Here is a 20,447-nt window from a genome sequence, read left to right on the forward strand (position 1 = left end):
CGCGCTTCTCCATAATTTGAATTTTCTAACAGGAGAATATATCTTACCAGGAGGTGGCATGTTCTCGCGTGCCACCTCTTTGCGCGTCATATGATCCTGTTACAAATCCAGTTTTACGGGAAAAATTCTCGCGGTCCCTGTAATTTGAATTTTTGAACAGGAGAATATATCTTACCAGGAGGTGGCATGTTCTCGCGTGCCACCTCTTTGCGCGTCATATGATCCTGTTACAAATCCAGTTTTACGGGAAAAATTCTCGCGGTCCCTGTAATTTGAATTTTTGAACAGGAGAATATACCTTACCAGGAGGTGGTACGCGAGAACGTGCCACCTCCTTGCAAGTCATATGATCCTGTTACAAATCCAGTTTTACGGGAAAAATTTTCGCGCTTCTCCATAATTTGAATTTTCTAACAGGAGAATATATCTTACCAGGAGGTGGCATGTTCTCGCGTGCCACCTCTTTGCGCGTCATGTGATCCTGTTACAAATCCAGTTTTACGGGAAAAATTTTCGCGCTTCTCCATAATTTGAATTTTCTAACAGGAGAATATATCTTACCAGGAGGTGGCATGTTCTCGCGTGCCACCTCTTTGCGCGTCATATGATCCTGTTACAAATCCAGTTTTACGGGAAAAATTCTCGCGGTCCCTGTAATTTGAATTTTTGAACAGGAGAATATACCTTACCAGGAGGTGGTACGCGAGAACGTGCCACCTCCTTGCAAGTCATATGATCCTGTTACAAATCCAGTTTTACGGGAAAAATTTTCGCGCTTCTCCATAATTTGAATTTTCTAACAGGAGAATATATCTTACCAGGAGGTGGCATGTTCTCGCGTGCCACCTCTTTGCGCGTCATATGATCCTGTTACAAATCCAGTTTTACGGGAAAAATTCTCGCGGTCCCTGTAATTTGAATTTTTGAACAGGAGAATATATCTTACCAGGAGGTGGCATGTTCTCGCGTGCCACCTCTTTGCGCGTCATATGATCCTGTTACAAATCCAGTTTTACGGGAAAAATTCTCGCGGTCCCTGTAATTTGAATTTTTGAACAGGAGAATATACCTTACCAGGAGGTGGTACGCGAGAACGTGCCACCTCCTTGCAAGTCATATGATCCTGTTACAAATCCAGTTTTACGGGAAAAATTTTCGCGCTTCTCCATAATTTGAATTTTCTAACAGGAGAATATATCTTACCAGGAGGTGGCATGTTCTCGCGTGCCACCTCTTTGCGCGTCATGTGATCCTGTTACAAATCCAGTTTTACGGGAAAAATTCTCGCGGTCCCTGTAATTTGAATTTTTGAACAGGAGAATATACCTTACCAGGAGGTGGTACGCGAGAACGTGCCACCTCCTTGCAAGTCATATGATCCTGTTACAAATCCAGTTTTACGGGAAAAATTTTCGCGCTTCTCCATAATTTGAATTTTCTAACAGGAGAATATATCTTACCAGGAGGTGGCATGTTCTCGCGTGCCACCTCTTTGCGCGTCATGTGATCCTGTTACAAATCCAGTTTTACGGGAAAAATTCTCGCGGTCCCTGTAATTTGAATTTTTGGACAGGAGAATATAACTTACCAGGAGGTGGTACGCGAGAACGTGCCACCTCCTTGCAAGTCATATGATCCTGTTACAAATCCAGTTTTACGGGAAAAATTTTCGCGCTTCTCCATAATTTGAATTTTCTAACAGGAGAATATATCTTACCAGGAGGTGGCATGTTCTCGCCTGCCACCTCTTTGCGCGTCATATAATCCTGTTACAAATCCAGTTTTACGGGAAAAATTCTCGCGGTCCCTGTAATTTGAATTTTTGAACAGGAGAATATAACTTACCAGGAGGTGGTACGCGAGAACGTGCCACCTCCTTGCAAGTCATATGATCCTGTTACAAATCCAGTTTTGCGGAATATTTGTCATCTCTCTCTGTAGTTAGTATTTTTTAACAGGGGAGTATAACTTACAAGGAGTTGAGAAGGTTTTGAGGTGTATTTAATAAAAAACACATTTGGTTTCCATTAATATAAAACGTTTTTATTTATATTTTTTTCATCTGGAATACATAAGAAATACATTGCATTCAATAATTATACAATTAATCGCTTTCGATATGGATAATTTGCAGTATAATATGATATAATATGAGCATAGTACAAAATTATATAATTATTTGTAAGTTAACGCAATACAATGCATTGTTGGTCATTAAGTATTGCTATATTGAAGTTTAATTCTCTCTTTTCTTGTCTCTCTCACACTCTCTCTCTCTCCGTTTTCTTCTCTCTTTTTTTCTTCTTTTTTAGTCGCTCCCGCACTCTCTTTCTCTCTCTCTCTCTCACACACACATACACATACACACTCACTTTGTCTCTCTCATTTTCTCTCTTTCATAATGTTTTATTTTACAGATACTTGTATTTTATAATGTTACAAATGATTTCCGATTGTTCCATATCCTCTTGATGATAATTCTGTCTTCTTTGTGTCTCTTAAATTGATGGTCCGATGATTTCCAAGTGTTCCCATCCTTCTGATAAGATTTCATGCTGCTTTGATGAACTCGAAGAATAATTATATTATCCAACGAAGTGTACCATGAGTCATATTGAAGTTAAACGATTTGTCGTCCACGGACAGTTGACTTCCGTGCGTGTGCCTTCATATGGGACTCCTTTGTCTTGTACAATATTCTTCCCCCGTCAATCTCCGGTCAATCTGAACGTTATTTCTCTTCCTATGAATTATTATTAATACGATGATAACGAGCTCGTATTCTCATAGTATTTAATGGATGATCCTGTTCAGTCGAACGAGAGACACTCTCGATAAAAACACTTAGTTTCTCAAATCTCAATGTAGATTATCTGTAACAATACGAAGAAATAGAATTAAAAAAAAAATACAAGTACTAAATAAATATTAAAATTATTGAAAAGAGATCGATATTTTATTGTAACGTTAACATAAAAAAAAAAAAAAGAAGAAGATATTTGCAAAAAGATTGTTAAAGAAATTTTCATGATCTCTAAAAAGGATCGTAGTCGTTGTAACACTCTATCTGCTTCTTCGTCATCGGTCCTCCTAATTTCTCTCTCTTTCTCTCTTTATCTTACTCACGCACAAGCGTATATACAAAAGCAGAGATTTCTCGTTGGAGTCTTCTTAAGACCGAGCACGAGTGACTGATGACGACGAAAATAACTCTGTTCTATCTTTCCTTAGTACGAGTCCACGTGTGTACCGTAAACTTACTGGGACGTTCCAGCGATTTGCATGGAAAACATCCTATATTTATATGAAACTATAACAAATATAGAAAGAAATATACAGAGAGAGAGAGAGAGAGAGAGAGAAAGAGAAAGATAGAGAAAAAGAGACATAAATAAAATTTCTCAGAGATACAAATTATCTATCCTTACCTTTAAGAAACGTCGAATCGCGATCGTCGTTTACGATTCCCAAGAGAAAGCATCTTCATTTTGGAGTTAAGAGGAAGTTGTTAGCTCGCCAGAGATGACCTCATGCTTCCGGGAACTTAGCTCTGATGTTAGCTGGCAATATTGTATAATCTGTCATCTTTCTCTCTCTCTCTCTCTCTCTCTTTCTCTTTCACTGCCTTTTTTATCTCCTTCTCTCTTATCCCTCGTTGTAGCATTTATCTGCAACTATGAATAATAAGTTAAAAAAGAAAGAAAAAAGAGGGAAAAAAAAGGAGGAAGAAAAAAGAGAGAGGGGGGGGGGGAAAGGAAGGAAAGGGTAAAAGAAGAAGAAAAAAAAATTGCAGAAAGAAAGAAAAATTAGAGAATCTCGCTATTAATATTCAACGAAAGATCATTTTTTAATTTAATTCATTGAAATTGCATTGAATGAAAAAAAAAAAAAAAAAAAAAAAAAAAGTATGAATTGATTTGATGAAAAAAAAACAGTATGAATTGAATTGATGAAAGAAAAAGAAAAAAGTGTGAATTGAATTTATAGGGAAAAAAAAAAAAAAAATAGAGAAGAACGTGCTATGACGAATATCATTTCTTTATCGGTATAATAAAATTTAAATATACGTTTATAATATATACGTATCTCGTTTATATTCCATTCGAAATAAGATTATCGATCAACCTCGATCGCTATCGATAATTCTCAAATGCTTTTTTCTTTAACCTGATCGTTAGTAGGCAGGTTGGTTGATGTAGCCAAGAATGCGTTCGATATCGTGTTGTTGAAATCAAGTCAAGAGGAGGAAACTATATAACCACCGATATTCACGATAATCGGTCCCTCACTCCTTTTTTTTTTCTTTCCTTTTCTTTTCTTTTCTTTCTTTTTTTTTTCAAGAAAAGGCAAAAGAAGAGAAAAAGAGAAAAGGCGAACGGGTGGGGGCGGGGTGGGGAGAGGCAAAAAGGAACGAAGAGCAACAAGTAAAAAAAACACACACACACACAAACACAAAGAAAAAGAAAGAAAAAAGAAAAAGAAAAAAAGGAAGAAAGAAAAAAAGAAACCGTGATGGAGGGAGGAGGAGGAGGAGGAGGAGGAGGAGGAGGAGGAGGAGGAAGAAACACGAGAAAATACGATCGATCTGGAATACCTCATCTCCTTTTCTTCTCTCTTTAGCTTCGAGGCGTCGACGTCGTTCAAACCCCATCATCATCATTTTGACTTGATACTCGAGAATACATTCGCCCGGTCTGAGCGCATGCGCGCGAGCTATTATCTTTTGAAGCTAAAAAAGAAAAAAGAAAAAGGAAAAAAGAAAGAAAAAATTAAAAAGGGAAATAAAGAGAAATAAAGAGAAAGTAAAAAAAACAAAATCAAATCAAAAGTCACTTTTCAATCGACTTCGATCATAATCATACGAATGAAAATAATCTAATTATAAATTTCACGTAAATTTATATAAATATATATATATATATATATATATATATACATTGATCATCATCATCATTATCATTATCTTCATCATCATCATCATCATTATTATTATTATTATTATTATTATTATTATTATTATTATTATTATTATTATTATTATTATTATTATTATTATTATTATTATTATTATTATTTTAAAAGTGGAGTAAGTATTAATTTACAAATCTAATTTATATACACATATATAAAAATTATAGAAATGGAAATCTACATATATAATTTTTCTTTTGTTTTATATATATATATATATATATACATTATTTACATAAATTCGAATAAATCATTTGCATATGTAAATCAATAGGATGATGTAATTCGAAAGATATCGATTCCTTGTTAGTTGTAAAGAAAGAGTGAATAAGAAAAAAAAAAGAAACAAATAAAATAAAGAAATAAATAAAACAAAACAAAAAACAGCAAAAAAAAAATTAGGTAGCATATAATCTCGCGTTTCTCGCGTGCCTTAGCACCTATCTATATATATAAATATATATATATATATATATATATATATATATATATATATATTACTAGTAAGGGAGAACGTTACTCTAACCTGTTCGCGGGCGTGCTCACTCTTCTCTGGAACCTCCTGCGAACCTGTTCGATGCTTTCACGATCTCTTCTCCTGGCGCGTTCTCGCGACCACAGCAACCTGTTTGCGCCTGCGACTTGCTTGGATCGATGATCTTACCTTGCCTTTCTGTCAAAACCTATCGCCTGCGTATCGCTTCCTTCGATCTTTATCGACTAAAAGAGAAGAAAGATTATCTTTTGAAATATCTTTAAAGAGAAAGAGAAAAAGAGAGAGAAAAAGAAAATTATTATTATTATTATTATTATTATTATTATTATTATTATTATTATTATTATTATTATTATTAATGTAAAAATGGAGCAGGTATTAATTTACAAGCTTTGAATTACATACATTACAATCTTCTTTATATACCTATGTAAATCCCCAAAAAGAAAATTATTATGAATTTATTACTTAAATACCAATCGCTTAAACAGAAGCGACAATTATTATTATCGTTATTATTATTGTTATTGTTATTGTCGTAAGAACAGAGTAACATTTTATAGTTATAATTTGTTTAATAATCCCTATTGCAATTCTTCTTTATCTATCTACATATAAATCTCCTATAAAATTTTAATGAATATATTTTGTCATAAATCTTGTCTAACACTATCGTTAATTATCCATCTATAAGTAAGAATCCTGGAAGAGATCGTTAAGGGACGATTATTACAGGTTTGAGAGGAGAACGATATGAAAGTCTATTAAAAACATAGCTTCCATATATATATATATATATATATAAAACTAAATATCTAATCTTATTTATTTTCTATTTTGTTTCCAGGTCAAATCGGTCCGCACGGGACAAGCAAAAGCCTAAAGAATAGCGGTCTCTTTCCGTCAACCTTTAATGTCGCCGCTAAAGCTGAAATATTTGTTAATGCAACCTGCGGCGAGGATGGGCCAGAAACTTTTTGTAAACCTTCGGAATCGTCGAGATGTGCCGTCTGTGATTCGAGAAGTCCTGACCCAGGAAAAAGACACAATATCAGCCATGCCTTAGATTCTAATCCCGGTAGATGGTGGCAAAGTCCAACCTTAGCTAGAGGAGATAATTACGAATACGTCACTATACTTCTCGATCTTAAACAAGTTAGTACAAATTTTATATGTTTTTCTTTTTCCTTTTTTTTTTTTTTTCTCTTTTAATTATCACATTAATTCAATTGATGCAAAAAAATAATTAAAATTTAATTAACGTCTTCCGTAAGTTCGTCATAAGTATATATATATATATATATATACGCAGGATGGACCAATCTAAAAAAAAAATAAATAAATAAATAAAAATAAAAGAAAAGAAAAGAAACAAAAAGTTTTCATTTGGAAAATTTTTAAGGCACAATTAACTTTAAGAAACAATATTATACAACGAAAGTTTATTATAATATTCTTCGTTCGTTATGATATCTTATGATTTATTATTAAGATATCTATATGATCCATTATTATTTATTATAATATTCTTTGTTGCGTTATGATATCGAATGTCAACGAATAATTAATTAATTAATTATTATACGAAACAAATCGATACAATTAATAATTGTCATAAGAATTATTTTTCATTCGTACGATATAGAAAGGGGATTATTAAGATAAGGAATAAAAGAGAGAAAGGGAGGGCAAAAAAAAAGGGATGAAAATAAAAGAATGAAAAAATAAAAATAATAACGCGAAGAAATATTAAATCGAACGATTAATAAAAAAAAAAAAAAGAAAAAGAAAAAAGAAGGAAAGAAAGAAGAAAAAAGCAAAAAACAAAAACCAGAACTTCTTTCGATCTATATCATAGATCAAAATCACTTTTTATGTCGGCTTCTGAGAGGCACCCGTAGCAACGTCCTCATTATCGTGAGCTTCTTCACTCGGGAATTTAAGAGAAAAGAAAAAGAGAGAAGAAAAAAAGAAGAGGGGAAACAAAACAAAAAAAAGAGAGAGAAAGAGAGAGAGAGAGAAATCAAGGAAGAAGAAAAGGAACAACAGAAGAAAAAAAAAAAGAAGAAAAAAAGAAAAAAGAAAAAAAAGAAATAAGAAAAGATGACCATGGTGCTCGTTAAAGGTAGTTTTTCGCCAGTGGCCTTCACGATTTCTTAAAGGGCCTCCAAGAGAGAACCTGAGTCAGTTTTATACCTGCGAACAACAACGTGAGATTCTTAGAAAGAACAATTTCTCTCTCTCTCTCTCTCTCTCTCTCTCTCTCTCTCTCTCTCTCTATCTATCTCTCTCTCTCTCTCTGTATCGCTCGTTTTATCGTCCCTCAGCATCATACTACTTCACTTTTCTCCTTTCTATTATTTTACCCTCTGTGAACCGACAAAAGGGGCATAAATTGGAAGGCAAAGAAATGAAGTTAACGAACGTCCTAAAATACGGTCTTATGATTTCATTAGAGTCTTTCATTTTCTCTTTTCGTCGCGTTAATTGCTCTCCCAATTTCATTTTCTGAAAAAAAAAAAAAGAAAAGAAAAGAAAAGAAAAAGGAAGAAAAAAAAAACAATCGTACGACAAGTCGTACGAAAATGTAAGAATGCAAAAAGAAAAGAAAACGAGAGAGAGAGAGAGAGAGAGAGAGAGAGAGAGAGAGAGAGAAAGAAAAACAATCGTACTTTGCTTCTAATTAACGGGAAGAAAATAATTTGCTTTGGAGGAAAGAAAAACAAAAAAAAAAGAAGAAAAGAAAAAATTGAAGAAATAAAGGAAAAAGATGAAATAATATGTCAAGATACGTCTCGTTAACTATGAATACACCTACGCTTATGTTTAATCGCCGAAGGTTGGTAATTGATACTTTAATAAGAGGATAAAGCTACACGAAGAACATGTACATCCTTTAATAATGAACATGTTAAGATAGGCGAAATCTCGACGTGTAATTAGATGGACGAGTATATAGCCTTAGAGCTTTCTTCTTCTTCTTCTTCTTCTCTCTAATTGGTTCCTGATTGCAAAGCTAATCTCTTACGTATTCGTCTTATGTATTCCACATATGTATGCATAATATATATGTACATATATTTCTATACATATCTATATGTATATATATGTATGTATATATGTATGTATGTAAGTATATCTTAAGAGAAATATCAAGATACTCTATACTTTATAAATGACGATTTCTTGATAATGATTAATTAAAATGGCTCGTTGCTTTTATTATCCGATATGCGGTAAACGTACCCGAGAAGAAGATTTGTGTCTTTGTAACTTGAAATTTTCATACGACAATTTCTAATTATTTATGCGGCTATAAATTTTAAGACGGATTTTATATCGATCGGGATTATCTTTCTGAGATCTTAATCATTACGTATAGGTAGGTTGATATATATACACACATACACACACACATATACATATATATATATATATATATGTATCGTATTTCATTCAAGTTTCAAATTAAATGTTAAAACTAACAAGTTTGATATTAGAAATATAATTTGAATCTTAAATTGACTATTTCAATATCACAATGTTAGATTTATAGATCGAGAAGGAAAAAGTTCTCACTTCTTTTTTTATTTTTTTATTTATTTATATTTTTTTTTTTTTTTGTTTCGTTTCTTTAAATTCTAATTTCAATTTTTTAATATTATAAACATGACGTGAATCGAAATGTAATATAATTTTCCTCAAAAATTTGACAATTTCGATATCGCAAGTACAATTTATTGATCGATATGTACAATTGTTAATTAATAATATAATGAGTATTAATGTTTACACTTTATATATATATATATATGTTTTTTTATTTTTATCTTTTTTTATTGTTTTTGTTAAATATATTTGTTCCGTCGATTATCGACGATGCGACATATTTTAAATTCGTTTTATTAGTGCCGATCTTCCATCTCGTTTGTTTCAAACTCGCTGACAAGGATTTATCGTGTTGCATTGTGATACAGAGTAATATAAATCATTTGACTTGCAAGAGAAAGAGAGAGAGAGAGAGAGAGAGAGAGAGAGAGACGAAACGTCTGGTGGGTGGTGCGATACACGTCGAGAAATTTTTCAATCGTAGAGTATGGATATCGCGAATGATTATGCTAATCGACGGATAAGCAGGGCGCAGAGAGAGAAAAAGAGAGAGAGGGAGAGAGGGAGAAAGAGAGTGAAAGTGAGTGTGAGAGAGAAAGAAAGCATATTTATGAGTCTCGTTAACATTCATTGCGCTTATTAATTTTATGACCGGCCAGATCCGCTTATATTTTTTTCTTTCGATCAATGAACTCTCATATTTCGTCGATCTCTAATCTTTCTCTCTTTTACTCTCTCTCTCTCTCTCTCTCATACTCTCTCTTTTAATTTTTCTATTAATGTTTAGCGGAAACCTGGAATTTCTAAGATATTTACATAAATATCTTAGAAATTTCGTTATTAACATAAGAGATATCAACGTAGCGTAATTAGAAAACAAAAAAAAAGAAGAAAAAAAAGGTATCCTTGTCGGTTCACCATTGGATATCTATATCAGATCGATATTCAAATCGATAATAATATTTCAATCATTTAAATATTAGAAACACGCTAGAAATCTTTTCCTATACTTTTCCTCATCTGTTTTCTTTCTCTGTCTTTTTCCTTTTTCTTTTTATTTTTCTCTTTTTTTTTTTTTTTTTTTATATTTTTTTTTTTCATTATCGACGAATTTGTATCATTCGAACATATCTTGAATATTTTTCTTATTTTTTTCTTTTTTTTTTCTCTTGTCTTTCTCTCTCTCTCTCTCGCGTAACAAGAAAAACGAGAACAGACAAGAATAATAATAATAATAATAATAATAATAATAATAATATTAATAATAATAATTAATTAATTCTATGAAGTATATCATTTTAATTTTTTTCTTTTTCTTTTTCTTTTTCTTTTTTAAACACGTAATACTTTTTGATATTAACGTATCCACGTATATAATATTAATAAAATTCGTAAAATAATATTAATAAAATTATAATATTATATATATATATATGAATATTATTTTATTAATATTTATAAAATAATATTAATAAAATTATATCCACGTATATAAATATTAATAAAATTCGTATAATTCCGAGCAATTCGAAAATAAATTTGCGAGGAAAGAATATCGTCGAACTATTTTTTAATTCTTCCAAAAAAAAAAAAAATATATATATATTTTTTTTTTTTTTTTTTTTTTTTTTTTTTTAATAAAAGAAGAGAGAAATAAACGAGAGGAAGGAAGGAAGGAAGGATATATGGTTCATCGACTTCAAAATTATCCTATTACTATATCCAACGAGAGATTACGTAACAAACTCGAAACGTCTCAGCTTGCTCGTCGAGCTATTCGCGGACACTTAGGGAAAAGAAAACGATAAAAGAAAATGAAGAAAGAGAAAGGGTGAAAAGGGGAGAAGAGAAGAACAGATAAAAGTAAAAAAAAAAAAAAAAAAAAAAAAAAAGAAAAAAGAAAATATTTGCAAAGAAAATCACTTGGGTGGTTCGTCGATGTTACGTTTCTAACTTTAAATTTAAACATCTGTTAACGCTACTGATTGGCACGAGAAGACGAGTCACCAGCCTGATGACTAAAGGCAAAATAAAAGTATATATATATATAAAGAACAAATAGAAAAAGAAAAAAGAAAAAAGAAGGAGCAAAATGAAAGAAAAAAAAAAAAAAAAGAAAAAAAAAGAAAAGAAGAAGGAACGAACCTCCCACGTGAAAACGAGTAGCAAAATAAATTAATTCGTTCGTACCTAAAAAGGTTCCACGGCGTTCAGAAAGATGAGAGTAATGGTAGACACATACAAATGATTAACAAACATGAACAGTGATTACCATGGCGGCCTCTAACGCGACCCCTTTTGTACAGAGAGGAAAGGAGTGGCTTTAACTTGAAAAGAGTATTACACGGATAAACTGCTACTAACTTTGACTCTCTTGTTCTCTCTCTCTCTCTCTCTCTCTCTCTTTCTTTCTCTTTCTCTTTTTCTCTCTTTTTCTCTTTCACACAGGCACTCTGTCTCAGTCTCATTGTCTCTTTTCCCTTTTTATTGGATTCTTCCAACCCTCCTCGTTATAATTGTACATTAATCTCCCCCTATTTCTTACCATTTTATTGCTCCAAACTGCATACCTCCCGGCACTATTTTTATTTCTTTGACATAGTGAAAATAAATCATTTTGATATATGTACATTTCCACTGAGTGAAAAGTGATCTATTGTTTTTATCTTTTTTCCTTTCTTTTTTTTCTTGTTTTTTTTTCCCTTTTTTTTTATTTAATTTAATTTTATTTTTGTAATTCGTTCTTTCTTTTCCTTTTTTTTTTGTTTTTTGTTTTTTTTTTTTTTTTTCTTAAATGGACCGAATTAAAAATAATCTTTAAATATTAACGATCATTGAACAATATTATCACGATGATATTAATCATCATTATAGAATAGTATTATGTGGATTTTAATAATCGTGATATTAATATTTTTCGTTTATTATAATAATAATCATAATAAAAATATCATTGGAATTATTTAGAACGATTAAATTCTGATTTTTAATATAATCAATAATAATATTTAATATAATTTAATATAATTAATAATATTTATAATAATTAGAATAAATGGTTAGATGTGAATAATGCTTTAAATATTTTCTTTTATAATTCAAAAATATTATTAATATAAAAATTGATAAAACGTTCGAAATGATTGTGATCAAATTGAAAATATTCGAATGGAGTAATTTGGAATAAAAGGAGAAAACAACAATAACAAAAATATAAATGAATAAATAAATATAATAAAAATATAATATATCGATAGTACGAGCAAATAGTTTTAGAATGAATTATCATCGTGTTATTATTATTCTCTCCTGTTAAAATTCACGTTCGGTAAACGAACGTAGGAAAAAGACAAAGTCACGAAAATAATGGCTTCGTGGGGTTGGAAGATCGCCCTTTCGCGAACTTGTTCCTCCTTTTCAGTCGAGCTTGCTCATGCGTCGTGTGCAAAGCTAAAGGGTGATAGGTCGAAAGGCGAGGGCTATGGTGCTTCTTTTATCGGGACTTTATGATCGTGGGACGAGGATCACGATAGAGAGCATCTGCGCTAACCTGTGTATATTAACATTCGCACGAGTTTACACACGCATGTATCCATGTACATATATATATATATATATATATACATATATATATATATGTGCGCGTGTATGTATACAATGTATATATTTTAAGCTTATTAAAATATTTAAATATAATAATAATAAAATTTTATATTTTGTTCTTAATATAATTCTTTCTTTTCTTTTCTTTTTCTTTTTTTTTTTTTTTGTCCCTTACCAAATATAATTAAAAACAAGAAAGATTACGAATTAAAAGAAATTAAATCAATTAAAGATAACATTGGATCATTAATAACGATCATAATAATTTTTTAATAGAATTAATATCGATTTGTCTCATCAAAGAGAGACAAAGAAATAATTATATAATTAAAAATGATATTTAAGTAATACAATTTTGATCATATATATATATATTAATATATCATATATACATATATATATATATATTAAAAATTAAATATTGTAATGTTATTAAAAAAAGAAAGCACACATATACACACACACAGACACATATACATATATTCAATAATAATATTTAGAGAAAAAGAAAATTCAAAGAGAGATTTTGAAAAAGAAGACGAATAGAATTTCGTTTTCATCTTCAAACGAAGTCATTAATCTTAGCAAATACAAACACACATATATACACACACACACACACATATATATATATATATGAGAAAGGTCCTGAATTCGTCGGCTTTTATCGTTTGTTTCGAGAGAAACATCGCAAAGAATTTAAAACACGAGGATCGTGTTTCGAAAGAAAGAAAGAGAAGAATGATCGAGTCGAAATCACCTCAACAATTCTGCTCTCCCATCGATATGTTACTGTATATATATATATATATATATATATATATATATATATATATTTGTATGTGTGTTTGTGCATGTGTGTGTGTGTGTGTAATGTGCAAGGGCCAAGTAAAAGCATGGCGTCACGAATTTACCTCGTAATTCAATTCCCACGGCCGATGGCGATAATTACAGAGCTCGATGTTAGAAGGGAGCACCATCATCGACACGAGGCAGCCATCTCTTTATCCTTTACCTTCTACCGCATGCCAATTGATCTTCCTTCCTGTTCATTCACTATATTTTTTTGTTTTTTTATTTTTATTTTCATCCCATTTTCTCTTCTTTTTCTTTTTCTGTATTTTTTTTTTCTTTTTGTTAATTCTATTTTTATTGTCCACGATAACTTTCTCTCTCTCTCTCTCTCTCTCTCTCTCTCTCTCTCCTTGTCTCTATGAAATGAATTCATTCAACGTGATTGTTATTTTTCTCGATCGTTTTGAAAATAATAAAGGACGAAATATGGATGTCGTTCAATTCGAATTATTTTCATTATGAACAAAATTATTATCTCATAGAAATGAATACAACACAAAAATATACCTATGATAAATAAATAAATAAAATTAATTAATTAATTAATTAATTAATTAATTAAAAAAAAAACAATGGTTAAGATACGATCCATAAAATTTATGATCGATGAGATTTAATGAAACTTTGATCTTTTTTCTGTTCTTTCTTTCTTTTTTCTTTTTTTTTTTACTTTTCTTTAATTAAAACGAAACGAAAAATCATAGATGAAATTCAATTTTGGCGTTGAACGAATATATATATATATATTTTTTGTTCGAATAAATATATATATATATATTTATAATGGATGAGAATTTCTCGTGTCGGCAATGGCGAGAAACGTGGTTTGTAAGATAAAGAAAAGAGAAACGGAATGGGAGAAGCTCTGAGAAAGAATAAACGCAGTAGGTACTCGACCGTTTATGGAGAGGCAAGACCTTATGCTGCACCGCAGGTATATCTCCGTAGGTATTTACCCGTGTGCAGCTTCTACTACACGATACCTGCATACTTTCCGACTCCTTCGAGTATATACCAACACCGAACTCTCTATCTCTATCTCTCTCTCTCTCTCTCTCTCTCTCTCTCTTTCTCTGTAAACGTTTGCGAATATCAGAACCCTCTTAAAAAAAAAAAAAAAAAAGAAAAAAAGAGGAAACAAAAAAAAAAAATTGCCAAAAGAATTTCTCTCCTAAGAAGTAAAAGAAGAAGAAGAAGAAAAGAAAAAGAAAAAGAAAAAGAAAATAAATAAATAAAAAAAGAAAGAGAACTTAAAGAAACATTGCAAAATAATTTCGATTATAAGATTAAAATCGTAAAAATTTCAAAGAATATATTCTTTTCGTTCCACTGAACATCTTCCTTTTCTTCTTTTTTTTTTTTTTTTGTTTTTCTTTTTCAATTATCGTAATCAACGTTTTTCCCAATAGCAAAGATTGATCCGATCGAAACAATTGCAAGACAATTGCAATAACAATTGTGCTCATTTAAATTTTAATGATACAATTGATTGTCAGAGAAAAGTCAGAGTTTATAACGTATTGCACAAAAGGCATTTTTAAACTTTAGAATTGAATCATGTCGTACTAACCGAGAGTGAAACTCATTGAGCTCGTAAAATGGATGCTTCTGGACCACCCAGTTACCAATACGATAATACGTTTCCTCGGACTTTCTCGAGTAATGAAGGCGATTCTCTTGGTAACGAGCCTCCCCCTCATGGTCTTTAGAAACAAACCTCGAGGCGTCCAATCGTTTAACCGTTTTAACTATCCAACAAAGTTCTACGATATTGGTATCGACAAGGAGGAAAAAAAGGAAGAAAGAAAGAAAGAAAAGAAGAAAAAAGATATACAAAATATATTTATAAATTATTTGGAAAAAAGAAAAATTACTTATCCCTTTTTCCAATTTTCTTTTGTTCTTTTTTTCTTTTTTTTTTTTTTTTCTTTTCTTTTGAAGAAAATCCTTCGCCGATAATAATTGCCATAATCGATGACATTATTCGTTCTTCTTTTTCGTCAAGTTCATGCACTTCCGGTCATAGTCAGAAATTCATGCTCACACATATATATATATATATATATATATATATATATATAATAAATCGTGTCTGGCTTGGTGACTTCCTTGTGAACGGCCAAGCTAATTTCACTCGGTTACACTTATCAAACGAGTCCAGTTTCAGAAGCGTTATGGCACGTGCACGAACGACTTTCAAAGATGAGAGTGAGCTCTTTGGAGAGAGAGAAAGAGAAAGAGAGAGAGAGAGAGAGAGAGGATATGCGAGCCAAGATCGTGTTGGCAGAAGACCAGGACTTGGAATCCTCGAGGGCAGACGGCGCGGTGTCCCACAGAACATAACTCTGGCTGTCTTCAATGTGTTACTTCGATGTGTGGGACAAGTCAACGAAAATTATATTCAATTATTTTTCGAAGCTATTTTAATTAATAAAAAAAGCAAATAAAATGGCTCTCTCTCTCTCTCTCTCTCTCTCTCTCTCTCTCTTTCTGTCTCTCTATTTTTCAAATTTATTTTCCTTTTTTTTTCTTTTATTGTTCGTTTTCGTTCAACTTATAATTTTCAGAAAAAGTTCTTTTACGTCTATCTTTCGTTCATTTTCTCGTCTATCCTTTTCTCTCTTCTTTTTTCCTTTTTTTTTTTTCCTTCTCTTTTTTATTGTCTCCTTTGAAAAGCATTTTTCTCTGCAATAGTTTTTTTTTTTTTTTTTTTTTTTTTTATTTTTTTTTCTTTTTTTTGTTTTTTTAACGATCAGAAGAAATTATCATCAATTCTTTTCTTCCTTGTCTTTTCTTTTCTTATTCTTTTGCTTTTTATTTTCTTTTTCTTTTACTTTTTCTTTTTCTTTTTCCTTTTCCTTTCATTATAATTCTCGAATATCTTTCTTCAAATTTTCATTGATGATTGTTCTTTTCTTTTCGTTATCTTCGTTTCCTTTACGAAGAGGAAAATTCGTGATTCGTTTTAATCTTGGCACTTTGCCTGGTAAACCCAATGATTTTTATTTCCTTCTTTTTTTTTTCCTTTTTTTCCTTTGAGATCTCAACGGGAAAGCAATTTGACTTTTATCCCCGTCCTCCCCTTCTCCCTCATCCTTACGATTTTCAAATTGAATTTTTTTTTTTTGCCTCTTACTTTCCCTTAACTCCCTTTACACGCGTTCCCTTTCAAATAACTCGATTCTACCACGTGGCACGTTATTATCACGTTATTTCCCTCGTAACATTTCTTGCCTGAGATTTTAGACCGATTAATCTCTCAAGAGTTGACAGTCTGGTCCATAGATGGAAACGAAAATGATATTTGGGATGAACTCTCTTCGCAGGACTTTAATCCGATTATATCTCTGAAAGAGATAAGAGTTTCGTTGATGACTGGAAATTCTGCTTTAAATCTTTTTTGATCAATCAAAATTTTATATATATATATATATATATATATATATATATATATATATACGTATCATTTCACGATTAGATTATTTGTTATATTATTCATTAAAAAGTCTTAGAACGATAAAGCAAAATTAAACGTTATAATGTAATTATGATTTTTATTATAAAAAAGAAAAAGAAAAAAAAAAAGGATAGACAATGTCAAAAAGTAAAGAAATTTTTTATCTATAAAAGTTAAATACAAAGAAAAACAAAATTTAATTTAAATATACTTAATAATTAAACGCGACATTAAAGTCGCCGATAGCAATCGATTTTTTTTTTTTTCTCTATAAAAAGAAAAAAAGAGTAATTTAAAAATAACCAACGATGAAAGAAAATTATAAATATCTAAAAATCTCTCTCTCTCTCTCTCTCTCTCTATCTATCTATCTATCTATCTATCTATCTATCTATTTATCTCTATCTCGAAAAATAAAGAAAGAGAAGAAAAAGAAAAAAAAAAGAGAAAAAGAAAGAAAATGAGAAGGATAGAGAGCATCATCTCTTTAAGGACGTAATCCAAGGATGCAGTTAAAAACGTGCGCAAGAGAGGGCAACGCTAATAAATTGGCATTGGACGGTAGTATCTGAGAAGGTCCGTAAATGGGGTGTATGTGGAGGTAGGTAAGAGCGGCAAGAAAATTTACCGGACGGCCGGTTCCTGAAGCTGTAGCTGAACCTGTAGCTGAAGCTAAAGCTAAAGCTGAAGCTAAAGCTAAAGCTGAAGCTAAAGCTGAAGCTGAAGCTGAAGCTAAAGCTAAAGCTGAAGCTGAAGCTGAAGCTGAAGTTGTTAAGATTCTGTCCCTGTTGCGTCTCAAATACATTTACTCGTTTCTCAGGGCTGGAAAGTGTCGCTCTACGCGGTTTATAGAAAAGAATTCCCTTTTACTGTCGTCTTAGTATTGCCATCGGTTCGTGGTACTCGTTAAACTTGTTACGAGATAAAGTTTTAATTAGAATTCAGAATTTTATAGCTTATTAAAATGATCAAAATAATAATAAATAAAGAAAAGAAGAAAGAAGAAGAGGAAGAAGAAGAAAATAAAAAGGAAAGAAAAAAGAAATGTCATTTGGAATAATTAATATCTGATAGAACAACGAATGAAATTATTCCATTAAAAGCACAAATTATATATAAAAAGAAATATTAATATATTATATTTATATAGATTTATATATCTATTTATATAATTAAATTTTATATATTTAATAAGCACAATTAATAAATTAATAAATTAATATTGAAATATATCGTAAATTAAATTTTATTATATATCTTTGTATTTAAATAAATTTTAATTTTTAATATATACCCACATATATATATATATATGTTTTTTTTTTTAATATATAAATATATATATATATATATTTCTTTTTTCTTTTAATTTTTACAAGAAACTATTTTATATAAAGATTATAATCTTGTTTAATTTGAATTGTATTAAATCATTAAGGAATAAATGAACATGAATATAATCGATCGACATCTTAAGCTCGTTGAAACTTGAAAGGATTCAAGAATTATCGATTTTCTTCATCGATCGATCGTTTGCGACTATAAAGCCATTTCTGTCATTCGATGCTAATACTGGACGCGCCCTTACAAGGCTGCACGAGTTGAAGGCGACTAGCCGTCGCCTCTCACGATCGTGGGAGCCTTCTTCTAGGTCGATTCCTGACGAGACTAACTCACTCACTATGCTTCTCCGGAGAATGATACGACTAGATACACATACACACACACACACACACACATATATATATATATACAAAAAAGAGATTATTTCTTTCTATGCGTTTGCCTGAAAAGAAGAACTCGTCTAATCGTTTCAAATGGATAAACTCTAATTCAATTGAAAAATTAACAAACAAAAAAATTCATGTATATCAATGAAAAATAAATCTTCCTCTAATCTAATCAATAAAAAAAGAAAAAAAAAAAATAAAGAAATTAATGTTCCTTCTAATTTTTCGTTTTTATGTATGCATGTATGTATGTATGTATGTATGTATGTATATAAAAAGATGAAGAAAAAAAAGAAAAAAGTGAAAAGGAAATTTTTCGAAGACCCTAACTTGACCTACCCTATCCGGTATATATTATCTTCAAGATAAGTACTAAAACATACAGTCTAACCTTGAGAGATAAATATTTGATCTTTTAGACAGAACGCATCTGTTATGAGAGAGCCAGGTGGTAAGTTTCTAAACTTACTCGAGAATATCTTGACTTTACTTGACTTCTCTGACTGACTGTGATTAGCTTCCTTGTGAAAGATATATTAGATTGAGGACATAGAAACGTGTAATAATATTTATATCGTATATCATATATTAAAAGTAGATTTAAATAATAGAAATTTTTGCTTCTTTTTTCTTTTCTTTCTTTCTTTTTTATTTTCTTCTTTTTTCTTTCTTTTTTTCTTTTTTTATTTATCAAAAGAAAAACTCATTTAACATATCCATATCCATTTTTGTATTTACACAATTATTACCATAATTTAATTATTATATATTATTTTATTATCAACAAAAATTATTATTCGTACATAATTAATAAATTATATATAAATATATATATATACATATATATATATATATTTGAATTCTATTTTTAAAATTCGAAACAATATATAAGAGATATATAAAACAATATAGAAATAAATTTTCTAAAGTGAATCTTTATATAATTATCAGAATATTATCATTAATATTATATTAATATTATATTTATACCTGTGTATATAAAAAAAAAAACAAAAAAAAAAAAAAAAAACAAAAAAAAAACAAAAAAGGAAGAAGAAAAAACAATGACAAATTAGAGAAAAAAGAAAAAAAAAAAAGAAACACTTTCATACCTTTCGACAAAAGATATTAATATTTAATATCTATAGAAATAAAAAAAATAAACAAACAAACAACCGAACAAACAAATAAATACTCGTTAAAAGAGATTTGAACGAAAGTTGATGAGTAAGGTACATATATATATATATATATATGTATGTATGTAATAAACATAGAATAAATACATATATATGTAGAAACTTAAAAAGATATATCGAAGAGATATCTACAAATATGCGAGTAAACGCGGGTACGTAAGCGAAAGGGACTCCGGATAATTGAAGTTGGCTTCCTCGGGACTCGCAGCAGCGAGAGACGTTCCGGACGAAGTCCTTAGAAGGAAACGGAGCCGGGTTCTCTTGGTATCGCGGACATGCGATCTGTCTTTATGGTCCGAAAGTGGGCGTCGACTTGGTCTCACACAATGCCGGCGTAACGACGACGACAACGACAACGACAACAACAACGACAGCGACAGCGACAGTGACAACGAAGAAGACGAAAACGAAGAACCACAAAGACTCAAACTGAAATGTTGAGGGTGGACCAAGATACCCCGTTGTTCGTCTTCTTCTCAATTTGAAAAACGATTTCGAGAATCGAATACAATTCTTTTTTCTTTCTT

At 30.6% G+C, this 20,447-nt stretch overlaps 1 protein-coding gene and 1 long non-coding RNA gene across 4 annotated transcripts in view; one reads left to right on the forward strand and one right to left on the reverse strand.

The window, feature by feature from the left end:
• Positions 1–20,447, forward strand: part of LOC124955748 (laminin subunit alpha-1) — a 125,171-nt gene that overhangs the window by 23,323 nt on the left and 81,401 nt on the right. For both annotated transcript variants that reach the window (XM_047510627.1, XM_047510628.1), the window contains exon 2: positions 6,315–6,622. In XM_047510627.1, coding sequence (XP_047366583.1) covers positions 6,315–6,622 — 308 coding nt within the window. The remainder of the gene's footprint in view (positions 1–6,314; positions 6,623–20,447) is intronic.
• LOC124955753 overlaps positions 2,028–20,447 on the reverse strand; it is a 23,635-nt gene continuing 5,215 nt past the window's right edge. Inside the window, exons 1-5 of one of the 2 annotated variants that reach the window (XR_007102962.1) lie at positions 13,594–14,033; positions 5,498–5,691; positions 4,595–4,729; positions 3,429–3,674; positions 2,028–2,873 (exon numbers count right to left, since the gene is read on the reverse strand). This is a non-coding gene — a long non-coding RNA (uncharacterized LOC124955753). Of the gene's footprint in view, positions 2,874–3,428; positions 3,675–4,594; positions 4,730–5,497; positions 5,692–13,593; positions 14,034–20,447 lie in introns of those variants that run through there. The other variant, XR_007102963.1, reaches the window with a different exon arrangement.

Source organism: Vespa velutina, chromosome 19, assembly GCF_912470025.1.
Source record: "Vespa velutina chromosome 19, iVesVel2.1, whole genome shotgun sequence".
NCBI classification, from domain to species: domain Eukaryota; kingdom Metazoa; phylum Arthropoda; class Insecta; order Hymenoptera; family Vespidae; genus Vespa; species Vespa velutina.